Source organism: Falco naumanni, chromosome 5, assembly GCF_017639655.2.
Source record: "Falco naumanni isolate bFalNau1 chromosome 5, bFalNau1.pat, whole genome shotgun sequence".
Lineage (NCBI taxonomy): Eukaryota > Metazoa > Chordata > Aves > Falconiformes > Falconidae > Falco > Falco naumanni.
The window spans coordinates 38,594,937-38,615,662 of NC_054058.1; the positions used below are offsets into that span (position 1 = coordinate 38,594,937).

Genomic DNA, 20,726 nt, shown 5'->3' on the forward strand with positions numbered 1-20,726 from the left:
CAGGAGACTTCTTGGCACACCACTGCCCCAGCCACCCTCCATGTTTTCCAACAACAGCTGAACAGAGCACAGAAATCAAGTGCAAGGGATTTTTTTTTTTTATGGAAAAGAAACTAAAACAAAACCATCAAAGAAAAAGCACATCGAGAAATGCTATACCAAAAGAATACTCTGGTTTTGCACTGGCCTTTGCAGTTTGAGACATCACCATGCACTGTGCTGTCTCATGCACACCTCCTCCAGCCTCACCTTCTTCTGCAGAACCCCTGACATGATCCCAGCAGCCTTCTAGCCATGTGCTAGTTAAGACTCCCTAATAGAGGGAGCCCAGCTACCACAGTGCGTCAGTGGAGACTTACTTTTCAGTACTGCCACTGATCCCATCCATACCGGCATTCTATTGCACAGTGTTTTGGCAAATGTATTAATGTTTGTCAAGAGGCAAAAGCTACAATGAGAAGAGAGACTGCCTTCTTTCCCATGCAGTTTGTTCCCATGGAGTTAACACTGTTTCTGTCAAGTTTGCTGCTCTTCCACTTCTGTACTATCCAGGTTAGGACTTCTGAGCCAGCAAGGTTGTTAATTTAATCTTCCCATCCATAGAGGCAGTGAGGCAGGTCCCACAGTCCATGGCTGTGCTCCAATCCACTGTGACAACAGGAGCTCGGTGTCCTCCCAGGGAAAGACAGCTCTCCAGGACCTTTTCCTCACCATTTAACTGAAATAAGGAAAGCATAAGATTTTTAAGGAGGAAAATTTCTGTAGTGGGGGCAGTGCACCTGCAGAAATAAAAGCCTGCTATAGACTCCATATCCCTATAAGCATACATAACTAAGCATAAAATCAGAGAGATGTTGAGTTGTATGTAGCACACAAGAAATTTCCAGTCTCATGACAGAAGCACATGTTCTTAAGCAGCTCAGCTTCTAACATCACCCGAGCTGCTGTAATTGCACATGGCAGGCTAAGACTACTCACTGACAAGGAGCATGTAAGCCTAAGATATGGCTCACATTAGCATGGGTGCTCTGAATGCCCCAGATGCAAAGTAAATTCCTTCTGATCTGCCTTGCAATAGCTTATACTGATGGCTATTGACTCAAGAGGAGGCAGGTAAGGGGCGATCAGTAACCACCTAGTTACTGCAGCACAAAAATTTGGGTATTTGAAGCCGCTCAGCTTTACCCTTCATTTCATTTTAGTACACAGTAAGAGGAGAGAATCAGGCTGGGACTAACATAGCATCAGCAAGCACACAAGGCAGATTAAAAACGAGCATCAGACAACAATTACACATTTTGCATTGAACTGGCATGCATCAATACATTTAAAAAAACAAAACTTTGTCCTAGGCACTTGGGCATTAAGAAAAACTGCTGCAGCTAAGCTTTAAGAACACAAGGAGCATACCTACTCCAGCTATATGCAGAGGGCCAAATGCTTACAGAGAGTTCAAACACCTCCTAAACACCACACACTGCTAAAATGCATGTTGTATGAAACTGAGCAGCAACTTTCACAGAGCAGGGATAGACAGGTCCTGCTAGAGACCTTCCAGTGGCTGCTGTTGCAGCCTTGTAACAAAAGCTTGTATGGATGCTTAAGAGTACTCCCCATCACTTCTCAGACTTACCTTAAAAATTACTCCTCCAGTAGAAGAGCATGTCAACATATAGCTACCCTCGGAGTCAAAAGCAAAAAGCCTCCCTCGTGGGAATTGGACTTGCTTGTAGCCACTGTACCCGGACAGAACAAAAGGACCTGTAGCTTCGCTGGGAAGATCATACTCTGACACCTTCAAACCACTTTTGTGAATATTCCACTGAATAAACTAGAATGACAAAAAGATGACAAAACCCCATAGTATAATTCACTGGGATGATAGTAGAGAGGCCATTTGACATTAAGCAAAACAGCTATTCCTCACAAACAGAAGGTGGCATTCGACATCTGTGTAAGAGGCTATATTTATAAAACAGGCTGCAAAGGCTGCAAAGAGTGCCTGCTATCCATGCAAACATATGTCCTGCCTTCCACTAGCACTGCTGCCTATGTATCCTTCTACATTTCATGCAGGATCCCAGTGAGAAATTCACTTAACTCTCACCAGCCAAGGACCCACACCTTCAGGCAGGTGGCTCCCTCCCTCCCCAAGCCACACCTGTATGTATGGCTGAAGACTGTAGAAATTGAAGCTTTTATAATAAACAACAGGGAGCTGCTGACAAGGAATTCATGCTAAGTGGTCAAGGATCTGCTCCCTGGCGAAACAGATCTCAAATGTAGTGATCTCGGGGGCACAGAAACGTCACCTTCACATGGATCCCTTAAGAAGGGGATGTCATCAGCAGTAGGATTTGCAGACAAGGTCCAAGACAGCTCTAGTTCTTAATACTCCTTCCAGCCACTCTTTGCAGAGACTGTATGGAGGAGGGTGGTGCTGCACACCTAAGATTACAGTCAGCAGCCTGCAGATCCTCCAGATTGAGGGTATTTTTACTCCTATCCCCACCATATGGGGAAGACCCCAGAAAGGATAACACTGACAGCTGACCAGTAGACTGTCACCCAGAGCCTACCTTGCCATCCTCGCCTATGCTGTAGACAGTGTTCTCATCACAGCTGAACTCAACAGAGTATACTTCCCCATCGTGTGCCATCCAGCTCATGGCGCACTCGTGCTGCTGCATATCTGAGGGGAGAAACAGTACTGAACACTTCTTGTACTTGCACAGAGCTGAGGTTGAGAGAGGCCCTTCACATTTGTAAGGTCTCTGTCCCAGCCCTCTAAACCAGCCTGGGGGAGACCAATCCAATCCCAGTACCCTGTGCTTATTCTCCAGCATGTGGCTTTTACATGGGCCACAGAAATCATTGCCTTTAACTAGTCACCTCTTCCTCCAGCTTTACAGGGTTGCTCACATGCTCACTGTCAACTGCAGGCATTCTGTTTCCAAACTGCCACCTGTTTTCTTCCCCTCCCATTGCCATCCTGTCCGGCCTCACAGCTGCTGCCAGCTCTGTCTTCCCACAGACCTGGGATCTGGGCCAGAAGCAGATCCCTCATCCACAGAAGAGGGAGGCCCAAACTGTCTTTATCACAAGGACAGGCTGAAAAGGGCAAAACCTGAGAAAGAGAAATTGCTCAGGGAAGGACCGATGTGAAGATCTTGCCTTCAACTGGAACATCACACATAAATGCCTTTCCTCAAGACTCAGCCTCTGATACTGGTACTACTATATGGCAGAGCCAAGACTGCATGGCTCAAGGGCAAGTAAACTCTCTCCTCAACAGGAGGGAAACAACAAATCCAGCAGCACTACCAGTGTCACCTGTCAATGTCCCCCAGAGAAAGTTTATGTCAATTCACTCCTGAGAGCTGTTGTTGAGGAGAGAAAACAGCTTCCACCTTGATGTTCAAGCATGTCCCACAGCTGCCTTCCTACTTGCAGAAGAAAGGCGCTGGGGGCAGCCAGCTGGGGATACCCGAGTGGCCACCTCACTGCCTCGTTTCATAGAATTGTTCAGGTTGGAAAAGACCTTTAGGGTCATCAAGTCCAACTGTTAATCTAGCACTGCCAAGGCCACCACTAAACTATGTCCAGAAGCACCACACCTACAGATCTTCTAAATACCTCCAGGGATGGCAATTCAACCACTTCCCTGGGCAGCCTGTTCCAGTGCTTAAAAACCCTTTCAGTGAATAAATTTTTCCTAATAGCCAATCTAAACCTCCCCTGGTGAAACTTGAGGCCATTTCCTCTTGTCCTATCACTTGTTACTTAAAAAAAAAAAAAAAAAGACCAACACCCACCTTGCTACAACCTCCTTTCAGGTAGGTTTAGGAAGTGATAAGGTCTCCCCTCAGCCTTCTTTTCTCCAGACCAAAGAACCCCAGTTCCCTCAGCCTCTCCTAACAGGATGTTCTCTAGGCCCTTCACCAGCTTTGCTGCACTTCCCTGGACATGCTCCAGCACCTCAACACCTTTCTTGTAGGTGAGGGGCCCAAAACGGAACATGGTATTTGAGGCGTGGCCTCACCGGTGCTGAGTATGAGGGGACAGTCACTGCCCCTGTCCTGCTGGCTACACTATTTCTGATACAAGTCAGGATGCTATTGGTCTTCTTGGCCACCTGGGCACACTGCCAGCTCATATTCAGCTATTGGTCAATACCCCTAACCCTTTTCCATCATACCAAAGAGACGAACAATCCCATCCGCAGCCCCAGTGACCAGCAGGTTGCCATTGTGGTTGAACGCTGTGCAGTTAATAGCAATGGGCTCAGGCTCCAGGGAGAACTGCAGCTGGAAGGGAAAGTCCGCATTAATGCAAAGAAATGGAGCTAGGGGTGTTAAGGAGCTGATCTCCAGGGGAGGGAGTAAAGACTGTATCTAGTAGCAAGAATTCCAGTTTGAAACCCTACATGTCTCATGACTACAGACTTCAAGGTTGGCAGCTGCATTTTACTGTGACACTGAACCAACGATTCACCTCAGCCAAGCCACAGCTTTCTTTGCCATGGCCTCAAGGCTGCAAAACCAGCTTCTGGCAGGCATTAGCTTGAATATGTTGCTGTCTCCTGTACATCAGGGATAGTATTTCTTAAGGGTAGAGGCGAGAGATGGGATGAAGATTCCCTGCCAGAATCTGACCCATCTAAATCAAAACAATGGTGAAGATGACATGAAATGAAACCTCTGAAAGAAGCACTTCATTTAGAAACAGGGAAGGCAGAGGAAATGGCAGCAAAAAAAAAAACCTTCAATGGAGCACAACTGGAGAAAGCCTCAGCAAAGCATCATTCAATCCACCTGGAACATTTCCAGTCACAAACTCTGCAGGCAGGATAGAAACAAGGCTATGGACTACTTTGAAGAATACCTCAAAAAAACAACACACCAATAAAACAAAAAAAACCACCCAAACCCAGAAGCTACTTACATTATTAATTTTTATCCTGTATGTGATAAAGGAGACAGGAGGAAGAGGGGGGGGCAGAAAAAAGGAGTATTGAAAAGAAAGTCAGCATAATTTGGAAAGAGGGCTCCTACACATTGAAACTGAAGACACTCATTCTCAGCAAGCAGACCAAGAAAGAAAAGAAACCCAGCAAGTACCTGCTGCTTCATCGTTTTAGTGTCCCACAGTAGCAGCTTCCCAGGAACTTGGTTCACGCTTTTTCCCCCAGAGCTGACTGCTGAAAAGTCCACGTGGGAGATGGGGCTCTGGGCTGCCGCAGAACAGACAAAGGAGGCACCACTTGGGCTGCAGGCAAGCGAGAGGATCCTGTAACACAGTAAGCAGTCTGAATTACCTCTGTCCGGCACATGCCTCAAGCCCAACACTCAACTACAAGTTCTCCCGTTAAGACCCTGCAAGACAGGGTGCACTGTAAAGGAGGGCAGGATTTGTGTTCTTCGACAGATTTTGAGCACCTCCTGTTTAAAGGAGCAGTTTTATGCTACTCAGACAGGGACTGCCATTTGGATGAAGGCTATAGTCCTGCAGTTGCCGGAAAGCAACAGGAACATGTAAACTTCACCTACCTTTTCATATTCAAACCCAACAACATTTATATTTATATATAAAAATCAGTATTCTAGAGTTACCTGGGCATGTCTTCATCAATGCTGATCTCACAGAGATTCTTCTTTGCTTCTGTGTCATAAAGACGAACTGTCCCGACCCCACTGCCAAGCAATAGCTTGAAACCAGCAAGGAGGAGACGGAAGGAGGGTGAGTGATGAGTACAATGATGCTGTCCAACAACCACTAACACCACAGAGTAAATTTTTTTCTATTTATGCATTCCAATTAAACATCACTCCATTAGGGTACATCCTGTCTTTCTGTGTGTATCACACAGATTATGACTACCCCAGAGCCACAGAAGTCAAAGTAAAATCATCGCTTTCCAGTCAGAAAAGGATCTGATAGGCTCCAAGGTGGAATAAAAGCCACTTCCTAGAGTATAGCTCAACATATATATGTGCAGTCTCAATATCTAGAGGAGCAAGAATTAACAGCCTAAGTTTAAGAAAAAATTAAGTAGAAGTCACCTCCTCTTATCCAGAGGAGAATGAAGTCATCCAGAAGGGCTCACACATGCTTTATCAGTGGTGCTACAATTCAAATAAAAGTAAAACCATGGTGGGATGCATTATCAAAGAAAAAGCAGCAAGTCAGATCCTTTTCACTTCAGAGCCCAATTTGCTGCTGAATCCCCATGTATTTCAGAAAGAAGAACCTTTCTATCAGCAAGCAGGAAATAAATTCCACAAAGCAGAAGAAGCATCAGAACATCTACACAGATAACTTCCTTTCTAAGAGCAAAGGAAAGAGACAAGCTGTAGCACCAGCTCTTCACAGATAGCATTTTGGGGTTAGCAGCAACACATCGTCAGTGCCAGAACATGAACAATATTCCCTCAGTTGCAGGCCTGCCTTTTCACACAGTCCTGTCTCTCCACCAACAGAGGGCATGAAACACTAGCAATAGTTCCAGGACTCAGAATACATATAATTCAAGGCTCCTCTCTAGTTACAGAGCTAGAGAAAAAGTGCTATAGGAAAATTTTAAACTGTTGTGATATTTAAACAAGCCTTGAGCTCCTTATGCACACAGCAACCCCCCAACTCGTCAGGCACCAATACAAAACTGGCTATGGAGCCCTTTTCACACCTGCACAAGTAGAATGTCAACACCACACCCCTGCTCCTCCTTCTCTGCTTCTGGCTCAGGCTACAAGTAAAGCTCCACAGCTTCCTGCTGGACGGTTCCCACAGGCTGTTGTATCAGGAGGCCTCTGCCTGCCTGCCTTTACAAGCAGCTACCTGCTCTGCCTGAAGAGAGGCACTTCTGCTAAAGGAGCTACTTCTATCCTGCAACTGTACCAGCACTGCACCTTGAGAACTTCTGACTCAAGGCAACCAGTGGTGAATTTCTTGCTCAATACACAGAGCACACTCCCCACTTTTTCTTAGACCCTATGGGCTTCATTTCCCCAGGTCCCACTAAAGAGGAAACAAACTGTTGCCCTGATCTTTTCCACAATGCAGCTATCATGAAGTTCACACACACCACACAGCAACACAACCCCAAATCATCTGCTATGATGCTCGGTCTCCACACACAGACTACTCACCAGCCGATCACGTTTGGTTGCCCATTCCAGAGACAGCAATGGAGATTTGGAAATGGATGAAGCTTTAGTTTGCATTATAGGGTTGAAAGACCAAACTTTGATAACCCCATCCACATCCAAGCTGGCCACCCTCCGTCCAGAGCAATCAACCCTATGTGCAGAAAAAAAACCAAGTGGGTATTTTTCCCCCATAAAGTTCTCAGATGCAAGTAGATACCCCAGTAATTCTTCCTCTCCTGGCCACACACCAATTCCTTCTGCAGGAATCAACTTCCTTGCACCGCTTCCTGTTCAGTCCACAGTAACTTGCACAATGAAGCACATCAAGTTCCACATACAAAGCATAATGCCCTTAAGCAATACCATTCTGCTTTCCCAGGGATTTTCTTCCTGGCTGGCATCTCCAGTCAGTCACAAAAATCTGTCTGTTCTCACTGCACAAGCTACAGGCTATTTTCAGTCACACCAGCTAAACTGCCCTACAACTGAGAGTACATGCACTATGTCCTGGACAGAAGAGAGGCTGGGAGAAAGAGGTCAGACACAGCTGGTCCTCTACAGATGCTTCTGTGAGAAAGCCCTCTTCTGCCAGTCCATTACCTGCAGTACATGATTGATGAATGGTGCTCCCCATACTCCTCCTGGCTCAGGACGATGAAAGGCTGCTCCTGCCGGACCCCCACAGCCTCTGCACTGCTGGCAGGCATCCTGGTTGAAGTCTCCGTTTGCTCAGCATGCAGCTCTGAGCACAGCTCTGTCTCAGCTGCACTAGTATCTATTTTCTTCTCAGCACTTTGGCCCTGAAAGAAGAAATCCTGTGTGAAATACAAGAAAGCAGAACCTCCAGATCAAGCTCTTCAGCCACCCCAGCCCTCTGGGAGAAAAAAATCCAAGGAGCTGCACTGACACAAAAGCATTGTCTGCTCAACACCTCTTCTGCCAGGGACCTTTCTGAGCACAAAGATACCAAGCTGCACAATTGCACCATTTAATATGGCCTCCTTGGTTGTAGAGTCCCTTATATCCCCCTCCACATGCTCAGCCACACACCTTCCTGGAAGAATTAAAGGAACCACAACATCTGTTTGGCATACCTCAGCTGGTATTAGAGGCCCATTTTGATGCCATCAGAGCACAGCTTCACAAACAAACATATTTCAAGGAATTCTTGCATTCAACAATATAAGTTACGTCCATGTAATACACAGTTCAGTAAACCTGCACAAAAGCTCTTGTTGGATGGTGAGCCCCAGGCATAGATTATCCTCATCTGCCAAAGATTTAGTCCATGCACACTGGGGCAACCACTGCAGCCAACTGATTGATAACGGTAGAGTTGGCACAAGAGTCCAAAAGCTTAAAACCCAGTTTGACAGGGCAGAGAGAACAAGTTGAGTTTTATGAGGTGAAGGTATCTGAATGAGAAAAGATTTGCACTGCAGCAAACAGCAGTGTTTGAAAGCAGCTTAGTCTTCCATTGCCACAGGAAGCTGAACAAGAAGCAGATACAGCACATAATGCAAAGCACTTGACACTGTACCACGACATCCTTCCCTCTAAACTGGAGAGACATGAATTTGATGAATGGACCACTTGGTAGATAAGGAATTGTCTGGATGGTCACACTCAATGAGTTGTGGTCAACAGCCAGCGGTGAGTGGCATTCCTCAGGGGTCAGTACTGGGACCAGCACTATTTAACACCTTTATCAGCAACATGGATGGTAGGATCAAGTACACTCTCAGCAGGTCTGATGACCACACCAAGCTGTGTGGTGCAGGCAACACACTGGAGAGAAGAGATGCCATCCAGAGGGACCTCAGCAGGCTTGAGAGGCGAGCCTGTGCAAACCCAATGAAGTTCAACAAGGCCAAGTGCAAGGTCCTGCACAAGGGTCAGGGCAATCCCAAGCACAAATACAGGCTGGGCAGAGAATTAATCAAGAGCAGCCCTGAAGAGAAAGGCTTGGAGATGTTGGTGGACAAGAAGGTCAACATGACCTGGCAATGTGTGCTTGCAGCCCAGAAAGCCAACGATATCCTGGGCTGCATCAAAAGAAGCATGACCAGCAGGTTGAAGGAGGCAATTCTCTCCCTCTACCCTGTTCTCGGGAGACCCCACCTGGAGTACTGCATTCAGCTCTGGGGCTCCCAACCAAAGGCAGCCATGGACCTGTTGGAACATGTCCAGAGGAGGGCCATGAAAACAATCAGAGGGCTGGAGCACCTTCCTGTGAAGACAGGCTGAGAGAACTGTGGTTATTTAACTAGAAGGAAACACTCCAGGGAGACCTTACAGCATTCTAGTACCTGAAGGGAGCGTACAAGAAAGTTGGAGGGGGACTTTTTACAGAGGCACATAGCAAGAGGACAAGGGTATGAAATGGCCTTAAATTGAAACAGAGTAGATTTAGATTAGATATTCTTTATCTAAAGAATAAATTCTTTACTGTAAGGGTGTGGGACACAGGAATAGGTTGCTCAGAGAAGCTGTGGATGTCCCATCCATGAAAGTGTTCAAGGCCAGGTGGGATGGGGCTTTGAGCAACCTGGTCTAGTGGAAGCTGCTCCTGCCCACAGCGGAGGGGTTGGAACTATATGACCTTTAAGGTTCCTTCCAACCCAAACCATTCTGTGATAAGCCAGTAAAACATCTGCAAGCATTCCTTCGCTAAACCATCCTCTAAAGATTAAATGCTCCAAAACTGTTTTGAAACCCTGTTCCCTAACACATCCTTGCATTATTTATAGTAGCTTCACATCTTGAGCAATGGGTCAAACACTGGATAATGAAATAATCTGAAATCACAAAGCTAGAAAAGATTGGGAAATAAATCCAAGAATGCCCCTCTGTGTTATTTTATGTGGAGAGATAACAACCAATGAATGACAGTCATGTGAAAAAGAGTGCTGCCACCTTTCAGTTTCCTTTTTGCTCACACACATTGAGAACAAAGCTAAATACTATCAACTTCAAACACTGCCTTAACCTGGAACGTCACAAAACAAGGGAAGTCAAAGGATACTTAGGGGAAGCTGGGCTTTGCAATTTTCTGACCAACGTTTAATTAAGCAGTGTTTTAGATAGTACACCAGTGAGCATTCAAGGCTATGAGAGAACTTTTCCTCATGGCTATCTCCTCTCTAAAGCAGTGCTCCCCATCACAGAACAGCCATATCTACTGGCTATTAGGCAACAGTCGCTCTGCACCGTTTCTCCCCCAAGGGAGTGCCTGAGATGCTGCCATCGTTCCTCCTGCGCTGTTATCCTTTGACCACATGCCTGCTGAAAGCCAAACAATATACAGGTGAACAGAAGTAGTCCACTGCCCTTCAGCAGTTAAAATTGAGGACAGTTTTATTATTTTAGCAGATTAGAAAGAACAGTACACCCCCAGGCAGACCTGCACTATACAGTACAAAAGAACTCCAAAAATCAAACATCACTCCTATCCAGAAAAACTTTCTATCAGCTTCTTCTGTCCCACAGAGAGCCTGCACAAACCAGCATAAGAACACACAGAAGAGAACTCACTTGAGCAGAATGGGTCAGGCAAGCCCTTTGCCACTAAGGAATGGGGATTATAACACAGTATGTGAACAAAACCATTAAGCCAGATAAAACATACGCCCTCCACAACCAGGCTGTTGAAAAGATCACGACAAAAGACAACTCTTCTTCCATTTGAAATGTCAATACTGATTCCCTTCTAGGGACACAGAACCTTTGATACAGAATGATCTGAGTAGCAACTCAGAAGTGTAACAGGAACACTTGCACTTGTACCACATAGTACAACAAACTACAAAACCCCTGTAGCCCTCCACTTCCCAGCCCTGCGGCGCTGCCTGGTACCTGAAAGGTCCCTTTGGAAAGCAGTTCCTTCCTTTCTTTCCCATGCTCTTGCAAGCGCTTCTGCCGCTGCTGCAGGGAACTTGACTCGCCTGCTAACCCACTGAAGTGGCTCTTCCCATCCTTACAGCTCACTGTTCCTTCTTTTCCTTTGGCACTCTAGAAGGCAGAGGAATGATTTGGCAAAGTTACACTTGTGCTAGGCTGCAGAACAAAAAGCAAAAGAGGCGGCAAAGAAATCAAGCACCTGCAAGGCCTCCACAAGACCCCATATAACAGCAGCCGTTCTTGTGCTGCATTCAGGCCCAGCATAAACTTGCAAGGAAGGAAAGGACACTTCATTTTTTCAGGTGGAAGCAAAAGCTTAAAGCAGTGCTGTGCTGCAAATTAACTCCTTGGATACTGAGCACCTTTCAATAAAAACAGTGGAGAATTACCTGGTGATTTGTTGGTTCTTTCTTCCCTAGCAGCATACTGCCAGTCTGCATTGGAGAAGCCCCACTTGGATGGGCTGGTCTGGAAGGGCCCTTTTTACTTTGTGAGAGAAAAGAGGACAGAAAGCCTCCCCGGGACTGAAGAGAATGCGCAGTACTCCGCTGACTGCAGGTCATATCACTAATTAAAAAATAAAATTAAGAAAAAAAAACCAACCCAAACAAAAACAAAACAAAAAACCCAAAACACACAAACCACACCAAACAATATGAAATTGTAGCCAGACAGCCTGATCAAAGACCACCCAACAAGCAAAGTGCCAGCTGTATGAACCACTAGAGGACAGATGTCCCTTTCCAAGCCAATGGACTGCTATGCATTTAAAAAAAAAGTTTCAAAACATCCTGTTAGTGCCTAGAGCAGATCATAATTACTACAACCAAAGCTCACTTCTCAGAGATGCCATTGAAACAGCAGGCTCAACTGTTGCTGAATCTCCTGTAATGCCACCTCAAACTGCTTCCACTCCATCCGGTTAGTTTAGAAAGACCCAAAGGGAAAGGCAGATTTCTAAAGAACCTATTCAGCTGGGATTCCACTTCTAAGCATAAAACAGACCTACTTTGAAATGCATTCAGCATCCAGTGTTTTACTGAACATCTTCAGATATTCAGCAAGTCATGTTCAGCAATTTCAAAGCACAGGCCCTCAAGCATCTCAAAAACTAGACCCAAAGTAAGAAAGTTTAGGTCCATTTCTATGATTACACACACCTCCCTTCTCAACCCACAACGACAAGAACAGCAGCTGCTTCCCAGAAGGTAACTGTCTGACCTCACTCCGCTACAGCTTCCTCAGAGCAGAGCAGCACCCAGGAGAAGGGGAATACAAGCATCTTCACTGTGTCCATCCTCTCTTCTAGGAAGGAATTATTCTACCCAAGTTGAGCTTTGGGTTCAGCACACATGGAAAAAGCAATCAGAACTGGCCCCTAGACTAAAAGACAAAGTTGTGCACACAAGAAATGCCACTTCTTAGGCAAGTTTTTCTAATACAAATTGACAAAAATTAATATGGGAATAAATTATCCTATCCTTCATGTCACTGTCCCCCATGTGTGCAGATGAACATCAGGGCTTTCCACACAGAATAGTTAAAAAAATCTCAAAATAAACTCTTGTAGCCGGTCCTGTGCAGAGTGTACAGTGCAGTTATCAAGACAGTTCAGACACTTAAGTCTATCAGACAATTTTTCGATTAAAACAAAGACTTTGTGTGTGGCCTCTGCCACAACTTCTATTTGTCACTGTCAGCAGGATGATTTGATCAACCCCCCTCTGTCTGAATAGAACTGAAAGAAGCACATGAGAAAGTCAAAGCCCCAGTAGTATTAATACCTTGCGGCTAAGCTACATTTGCTTTCAGATCCTTTTAAAGAAAGAAAACATCTCAACACCATAATGAATTCAAACACAGACTTTCTTTTCATGACTCTGTACCGGGGGGAGGGGAAAAAAAAGTTTAAATAATTACACAAACCGTATCACTGTGTATGTTGCCCAATTTCCACAGATAGGAATACAATGGATGTAACCATAAAACACCCTTTAACTGCAACAAGTTTATAGGGAATTCTCTGCATAACTGAGCCTCACAGAAAAAAACCCTCCTTTTCCCCCAACTATGCAAAAGCAGGAAAGCATCTCTGCATAAGAATGACCCTTTTGGGTCACACAGAAAGAACGTTTTCAAAACAACACAGGGCACTCACCTACTGCACTACAGATACTAAGTAAATAGGAACCAAGAGTCAATCCACTTCAGTTGAGCAGTACTGCAGGGTATTGCACTGCTACTAGTGCCCTGACTGCCCAGAACACCTTGGTGTAATGCCGACAGGCGAGCAGAATCACTTCCATGTGTACTTGGGCTCTCACTGACTGGCAAAAATCTGTCTACCAAATGGCAGGAGAGATGCCCATCATGAACACCCCCATTAAACCCACTTAGGTCACCAGAATTTCTGCCTGGATGTCTTTCTGCATTGATTCCTGGCAAAGGGGACAAGTAAATAACCCTCCAGGAGCCTCCCTGACCCAATAAAAGCAGCAGAGCCTGTCCCCACCTCCTCCCCTGCAGGCACTTACAGCTCAGAGTCCCCTAGCCGATCCATGTTGGCCACATATGCAGGTAACTTGTGATGCACAACTGCTTGTTCCACCTGAAATTCCTCTTTCTTCATGCGAGAGGATTCAGCCTGCAAAGCAAACAACTACGGGAGAAAAGAGCAAAGTAAACAAAGGGTCACTGAGATTCACCTCCTTCCCACTTGCTGAAATGTTTACTCCTTTTATTTCAACAGCCCTAGAAGGGTGGGGAGGGAATAGTGTCACTCTGACTGGCTAAGCACCACACTAGTCCAAGTAATCAAGAAAATCAGTACTTTACACACATGAAACTGGAGCCTAAGGAAAACCCTTCACTCCTCTCCTTGGGCTGTTGCTGTAAGAACATTAATGGGGCTGGTAACTAGAGCTGGCCAGGGCAGAGCTGATCAGCCACCCCATGCATGCAGTTCAAGGCCAGGGCAATGCATGTGACTGGCAGCAGTGATGTATGGGCACTGAGCCTAGAAGGTAATCTTCCCACGGCCAAGGGTTTGGTGAGCTGGCAGAGTGCACTGATGACAACACCATCAGGTCACCCCAAAACCCAGTTCCACACCATGCCCAGCTCCCTCCCAAGCATGACCAAGTGAGATTTATCTCCACATTGTGAAGAAACATATTTTTCTTTTTTCCACTTAGCAGAGAGGAACCTCAGGATGCAGCTTTCTGTGACAGATGTGGTTTATGCCTGTGACTCTTGTTCACATGAGTTCCTCAGGCTTTTCTGTTTCCATACATTCGTTTTTCAGATATAATTCTTTTTCCTTTTACCACAGTATTTAAGGAAAGAAACTACAGGAAGAAAAAGGAGCTTTAGAAATCCAGTTTGCTATTTACATATTTGCATTGTTTCAAGTAGTGATTCTCATTTCATGGTTATTTTCAACTAGCATTGAGTTAAACCTGTACTCTGTAGGTAGCTGCTTGCTTTTCTGACTTGAGCTGTTCTTCAAAAAGGAAAGTCCAATTTTAGTCTGCCTATTTGCCAGAGAAATCTTATCTAGTCTGTAAGTGATATCAATCAACACACCAAAACAGCTTTAATTTTACTAAAAGTACAGAATACAAAATTGGAGGAAATAGAGGAGCCTTGTTTCAAAACATACCTGATCCTGCTGCTCCCATCCACTGACCATCTTTGCAGAATCCTCCTGTCAAAATCTGCCTGATCCACTGACTTCATACAGTACAGTGACAAACCTCACCTTTCATAAAAAAGCCTCCTTTTTGAAATCAATTATTCTATTTTACTTCAACAGTTTTACTACAAATGAACAGCATTGATCAGCCACCAAAAGAGTTGGAACAGGAAGCACAACATACAATGTAACATTTTGTAACACAGGAGGTAAACCAACTTATTTTACTGAAGTAATCATGCAGGGAGAGCTTTTACTTGGTATGTTTGAGGAAGTGAAACTAAAGTAGTGCTTACATGAGTAAGGCTTCCCACTTGCACATGATCATCCACATGTGATCCATAATTTAGAAAGTTCTTAAACTGCAGATTTCCAAAATCTCTCTCATAGGACATTATACTGGAAAGGGACTGATTCATGTTATATATTCTTATACCATCTAAGCATCTGCCCATGATACTGTCAAACACAAGACAAGGAGATGGGCAACATTTTGTCTGAACCAGTCAGACCTTCTTATGGTTTCCTGTAAGGTCTAGAGTTGAGAAAAAACATTCACAATTTTTCCATTAGTTAATCTAAATTGCTTTGGTGCATGCCAACCACACTGAAGTGGCCATTTCAGAAGTAATGTTTTACTGCCTCTTTGCCTGTTTTTATTGCTCCACCAGCTAAAATCTGGAAGTGACTAAATACTATTCAGAAGTTTACATCCAAAGTCAGCTATATATGCCCTTAACCTGCCACTAGTTTCAGTTCTCTTGACTTGCACAGTATCCAGCCACCTGTCAGACAGTACAGGGAGAAGGATCACCTCCAGTGGAGGGACAGCAATACTCTAAATAGACATTTTATATGATCACAACCCCAAGTTTGCTGGAGACAGTTGAAAAATAAACCAAAATAACAAAGGCCTTAGAGGAGAATCTGACTTGGAATAACTGCACTGAACAGTTACAGCTTTCTTGAATAGATGGAACCAATTTTACAAAACTTAGAGCCTCATACAGTCAGCAAGACTGACTTCAGTTCTGACCTTATGCCGCAATGATTCATTTTCTTCTTGTATGAGACTGCTCCTGAGACATTCAGCTTCAAAGTTCAAAATGACTGGAACTGGTGAGGAACGTTAAAGAAAACCAAGGCAAGAATTTGTATGCACCAGACTTAATTCTAAAAGTCAGCACTCCATACCAGCCACTTGCCTGTAAGACAGCAAAGCCGCTCAGCCCATACAACTAACAAGAAGTTATGTGCAAGGTCAGAAGACTAGTAACAGCTTAGTTACCTAAGCCAACTTTGTACTTTACTGTTGCACAAACTATCTGACATAAGACTTCGCAAGGATTTTTAAATCCTTCCTTTTTACATGACCAAAGTGGAGGACAAGACAAGTTATGTTACTGCATTAGTGTACACTAAAGACACAGTTCAAGATGATCTGTATTTCAGCTGCAGTGTAAACCTGTCCATCAGCAAACAAGGTCAGAACTCTGTAGTGGGGGACAAAAGCAGTTACTTCTGCCAGTGTTGAACTTTAATAGGAAAGTGAGCTGTCCCTAGACAATGTTGTGAACATAGGTACCCGCAGAAGAGTCTAGCAGGAGATGCCAGTTCAGTTATGGACTATGACCCAAGGTTGCATGCCTGTTTCGTACTATGCCAAGCAAAGAGGAAAAGCATTTCAGAACAAAATGTGCACTTCCAGTCACTTGCATAGTGACAAGTTACTATGGCTGAACAACCACAACTGTCTGCACCCAGGGAATATAATGTATCAGATAATTGAACAATAATTATTCCAACATCCTCTGGTAAACACCAGCTTCCTATTAAGTCTTGGCTCCAAACCTGAAAGCAGAAAGCTCTGCAACATTATATTCTTGACACCACTGTTAATAGTAAGCATTTTACTAGTACCAGGGCAAGGGAGATTTAACTATTAGTTGCAAAAAAGGATATGCATGCACTGAAACAAGACGCTCAGGAAGTTGTGCAGAGACACAATAAATGTATCTGCCCACTGGCGTGAGAAATAGGTAGCAAAGGTGGGGTTGGAGTCTGGGGCAGGGAGGAAGGGCAGGACAAACCAATCCTTCCACTCCGCCTGGTTCTGGAGCTCAGAGGCCTGCTTGAGGAAAAACTCCTGCGCCTTGTCATTGCGGCTGGTCTGAAATACAGCAAGAAGAAAAGGGCTCACGCTTTCATTAATGCCACCACGTGGGTTCTAGTAATATTTGCTCTCTGTTATGAGCACACTAACAACTATTTTCATCACCCAACAGAGCACATGGTTAGAGTTAACAGATTCATCAAGGAACAAAAGCACCCCAAATATACCAGGAAAACGCATTTAATTTGACCTTCTTTCTACTCACCAGTCTTGTTTAAAGGCTGAGGCAAGTTAAACTGATCACACTGATTTCCAGCTAAACCAGTGCAGTTTATGCACTAAAACATCAGCATTTACGTACAGGACCAAAGCAGACTTCAAATTATTCAAACCTACAGAAGACATAGCCTGAAAAAGTTTCCATCCAATACATTATTCGGGAACACAGGACAAGTATGCCCGAGGGCAAGTATAGGGCAAAACAAAACATGAGAAAACTCACTTCCAGAAATTTGCATTAGATTTTCACTCCTCCAGCAGCACACATCATTAAAGATTTTCAGTCAGGGAACAGAATCAAGGAGGTAAGATAGCAAGAAATGAAACACAAAATCCTGACAGGTATTTGTCTACTGTTTGTCCGAGCCCTGCCTGCGTAACAGATTCCTTTGACTTTCCTAGTGTTTCAACAAGATACACTCTGCTCCATTTTAAACTCATTATTTTCCATCCTATTCAAAGCAAACAAAAACCATTCACTTATTTTCTCTCCCACAATACCTTGTACAGATTTGAAGCTCACTTCTCCCCTCTCAAACTAGAACTCACCTCCACAAACTTCAAGTCATCTTTTTTTTCTTCTGGACCCTCCAGCTCCCTTGATCCTTTAACAACTGTGGTACCTCAAAGGAGTGGCTGAGTCCTGACAGCAGGTTAGAGTGGAAGGAACACAGACAATCCTGCCTGTTGATCCCCAACGCTGCAGTAACAGCTCTACTGCTGCCTGCTCCATCATTCCATATTCTACATTGGAGCAGTTGACTACTACCTGCATACAGGTGCTTGGGGCTTTCTTCCTGCTCATTTCTTCATACTCATGAAGACTGCTTTGAGCACTGTTCTTGTCCTTCTCTGTTCTCATGGCAATACCCCACAAGGAGGTGTTTACAAACCTCGTGATCTTTCCCAGTATCCAAGTTATTAACAGAGGCTGAGCAGGACTAACATCTAGTCTGAGGGGGACCTGCCTTCATATCCTAGTATCTTGCTCCCAACTAACTGTATTTCTCATCTGAGCTCCCCTATCCTGCTTACAAACTTGTCATGCAAGCCTGCGTGACATTCCTTACTATGCTCCTGATATACGACACATCAATCGCTTGTCCCTTACCCACCAGGCCTGTCAGGGTTCACAAGGATATTTCATTGCTATGGTTTCAGAGACCCGGTTCTTTTTAACACAGAAGCCTAAAAAAACCAAACACTACCTGAACAGTATGGACAAGGTAGTATCGGAATAAGCTGGTTTTCAGCTTGTTCACTGTTGGCCGGTACACATCTTCCAAACGGCTGAAGAGGCGTCGGTCCAGGTAACTCCAGTAATCCCGCAGGGCAGCCAGATCATAGCTCTGAACAAACTGCTGCAGCTGGTCCACTATCTTATCCACCTAAAGCGGGCAAAATGGGGAACACTACAGTCATGTGAGGGCTCTTCCAGCACAAGAGACTTTCTGTAACTTAACACTGAGAAGCTTTAACTGCACAAATAATAACACAATCCAGCACTTATGCATTAGCTATTTTCCTAATCCTAGAAACACTCTGCATTTTGTATTAGCATTCTTCCACTCCGCAGCACCTTCCAAACAAAAAAAATTAAAAAAAAAGACATGAAAGAACATAGCCAAGCAGATTTTGACAAAAAGATCATATGTCATTAATGCAGTTGGTGGGTTTTTTTGCATGTAAGCAAAACTTTCCACTTTTAAAAGAAGTCAGTTGATAACAGCAAAACAGGAATAACGTGATTAAGTGTTCAAAACTCAACAGCAGCACCTGGAAAACTTATTTTTAGACTAAAAGGAAAAAACTATTTAGCCAACAGAAAGAGGAAGAAAGAACCATTGTACTGCAATCTTTGAAGTACCTTTATCTTTAATAACATCCTCTACTAACAAGACTGGCATTAAAGTTTGAAACAGAAGGGGGTTTTGCCATTATGACTCTGAAAATCACTTCTGCAGTACCAATACGGCAGAACTGTGGTGTGGGAATAGTTGGGGTTTTTTTCTCATTGATTTCTGATGGCCAAGACAGGCATCAGGGGGAAAAAAAAAGTTGGTAGTTTAATTTTCTCTAGGTTGCAAAGTTGTTCAAATATGTGGTTTGCTCCCCCTCATCAGTTAATATCTTAGGACATCACCCAGCTTCTGTCTCTGTGGTTCCTACAGATAAAAGGAACTGAAGTCTAAGTCTGTGACGCCAACAGTCCTTTCTTGGACAATACAATTTCAATTAAATCAACTGTTTTCCAACCTCTAAACATTAGCAAAGTGCTGAAATTTTTTAAAATAAAAGCAATATGCTTTATGAATTATGAAGGCAGTGCTTGTACTATTGTTAAAGGAAACTGTTCAGAACACTACATTCAGTGCCCAGCACTGCTGCTACAGGAACGTGACGCTCACACAAAGGGCTGAGACTGTATTTTTGAGGCTGTCAAATTCTGCACCAACTTTCACACATCTAGCAAGGCAGGTGGTGCTTAAGACATGTAAACTACAGTGCGGAGCTGTAAAGCCGCCAGATAAAAGTCTCACGGCTGAGAAAATATGCAGGCAAAGAGATGTCCTCCCGCCGCTGCCCACTCGAACGCGCGGCTGCTCCGTCCCCCTCGGCACGAAGCTGAGAAGCCCCCGCGCGTTACCGGGGGCCGAGGGTGCACAGGCGGCGGCCCGGGAAGGGCCGAGCAGGCCGCCGGCGCGGGACGGCTGCCCGGGAGCTGCGGCCCCCGGCTGGGAGCTCAGGCGAGGGGCTGGCACCCACCGCCGCTGCCCTGCACCGCCGCCACTTCGTAGCCAAGCGGCGCAGAGCCTCCAAACAGCCAGAGCCCCCCGCCGGGCGGCCGCGCGTACATCGGCTGCGGCAGGGCCAGGTGGCGGCCCCCACCGCCGGGATGCGGAGGGTCCAGCCCGTGCGGCCGGCCGGGCCCCGGCGACCGACCCAGCCCGGGCAGCTGGGGGGCGGCCGTCCCTGAAGCGAGCTGCTTCCGCGGGAAGGCACGGGGGCTCGGAGCGCCGCTCCCAGAGCCGCCCCGCTCGCCCAACCCCGGGAACGGGTGCGCAGAGGGGCGCCCGCGGCCTGCCCGGGAACAGCGGCCTCCCCAAGGGCCACCCGCGGCCAGCCGGGAGCGGGGACGCGGCCACCACTCACCCGGAAGCCCTTCTCCCGGTCCGCCTTGATCTCCGCGTCCAGCTGCTTCAGGGCTGCGGTGAAGCCGCGGAACAGCAGATACTCCCGCACCAGCTCGTCCGTCCGCTCCGCCGCCGCCGCCATGGGAGCCCCGCGGCGCCGCCCGCCCACGGCCGGGGGTAGGGGGAGCCCGGCCCGGCGGCAGCAGAGCCGCAGCCCCCAGCGAACCTTGCCGCGCCCACCCGGCGCGAGGCGCGCCGGGGCTTGTAGTCCCCAACTAGCACATGCGCACGACCCGCCCGCCTTTTCCCGCCTCTTCGTTGCTACCCTCCCCGCCGGCGTCCACTGCCCGCGTTTTTCCCGCCTCCTTACTGGCCGCCGCCGGGCACCGGAGGCGTTCCGATTGGCTCTCCGCCACGTGCGGCTCTTGTTGCTGAGCGCAGGCGGGCAGAAAGCGCGG

At 46.0% G+C, this 20,726-nt stretch overlaps 1 protein-coding gene across 2 annotated transcripts; it reads right to left on the reverse strand.

The window, feature by feature from the left end:
• Nucleotides 1–77: 77 nt before the first annotated feature.
• On the reverse strand, nt 78–20,510 carry WDR91 (WD repeat domain 91). Of its 2 annotated transcripts, XM_040596968.1 has the most exons (15): nt 20,288–20,510; nt 18,343–18,522; nt 16,705–16,912; nt 15,779–15,861; nt 13,583–13,707; nt 11,438–11,615; nt 11,004–11,159; nt 7,749–7,948; nt 7,149–7,299; nt 5,613–5,707; nt 5,121–5,289; nt 4,199–4,307; nt 2,580–2,692; nt 1,634–1,831; nt 78–718 (listed from the first exon to the last, which is right to left on the reverse strand). In XM_040596968.1, exons 1-15 carry the CDS (start codon nt 20,408–20,410, stop codon nt 554–556), a joined length of 2,253 nt encoding a protein of 750 aa, XP_040452902.1. In that variant the 5' UTR covers nt 20,411–20,510; the 3' UTR covers nt 78–553. The 2 variants fall into 2 exon arrangements, with proteins under 2 accessions (XP_040452902.1, XP_040452903.1); XM_040596969.1 differs by lacking the exons at nt 13,583–13,707; nt 15,779–15,861; nt 16,705–16,912; nt 18,343–18,522; nt 20,288–20,510 and adding an exon at nt 12,270–12,393.
• Nucleotides 20,511–20,726: the final 216 nt, after the last annotated feature.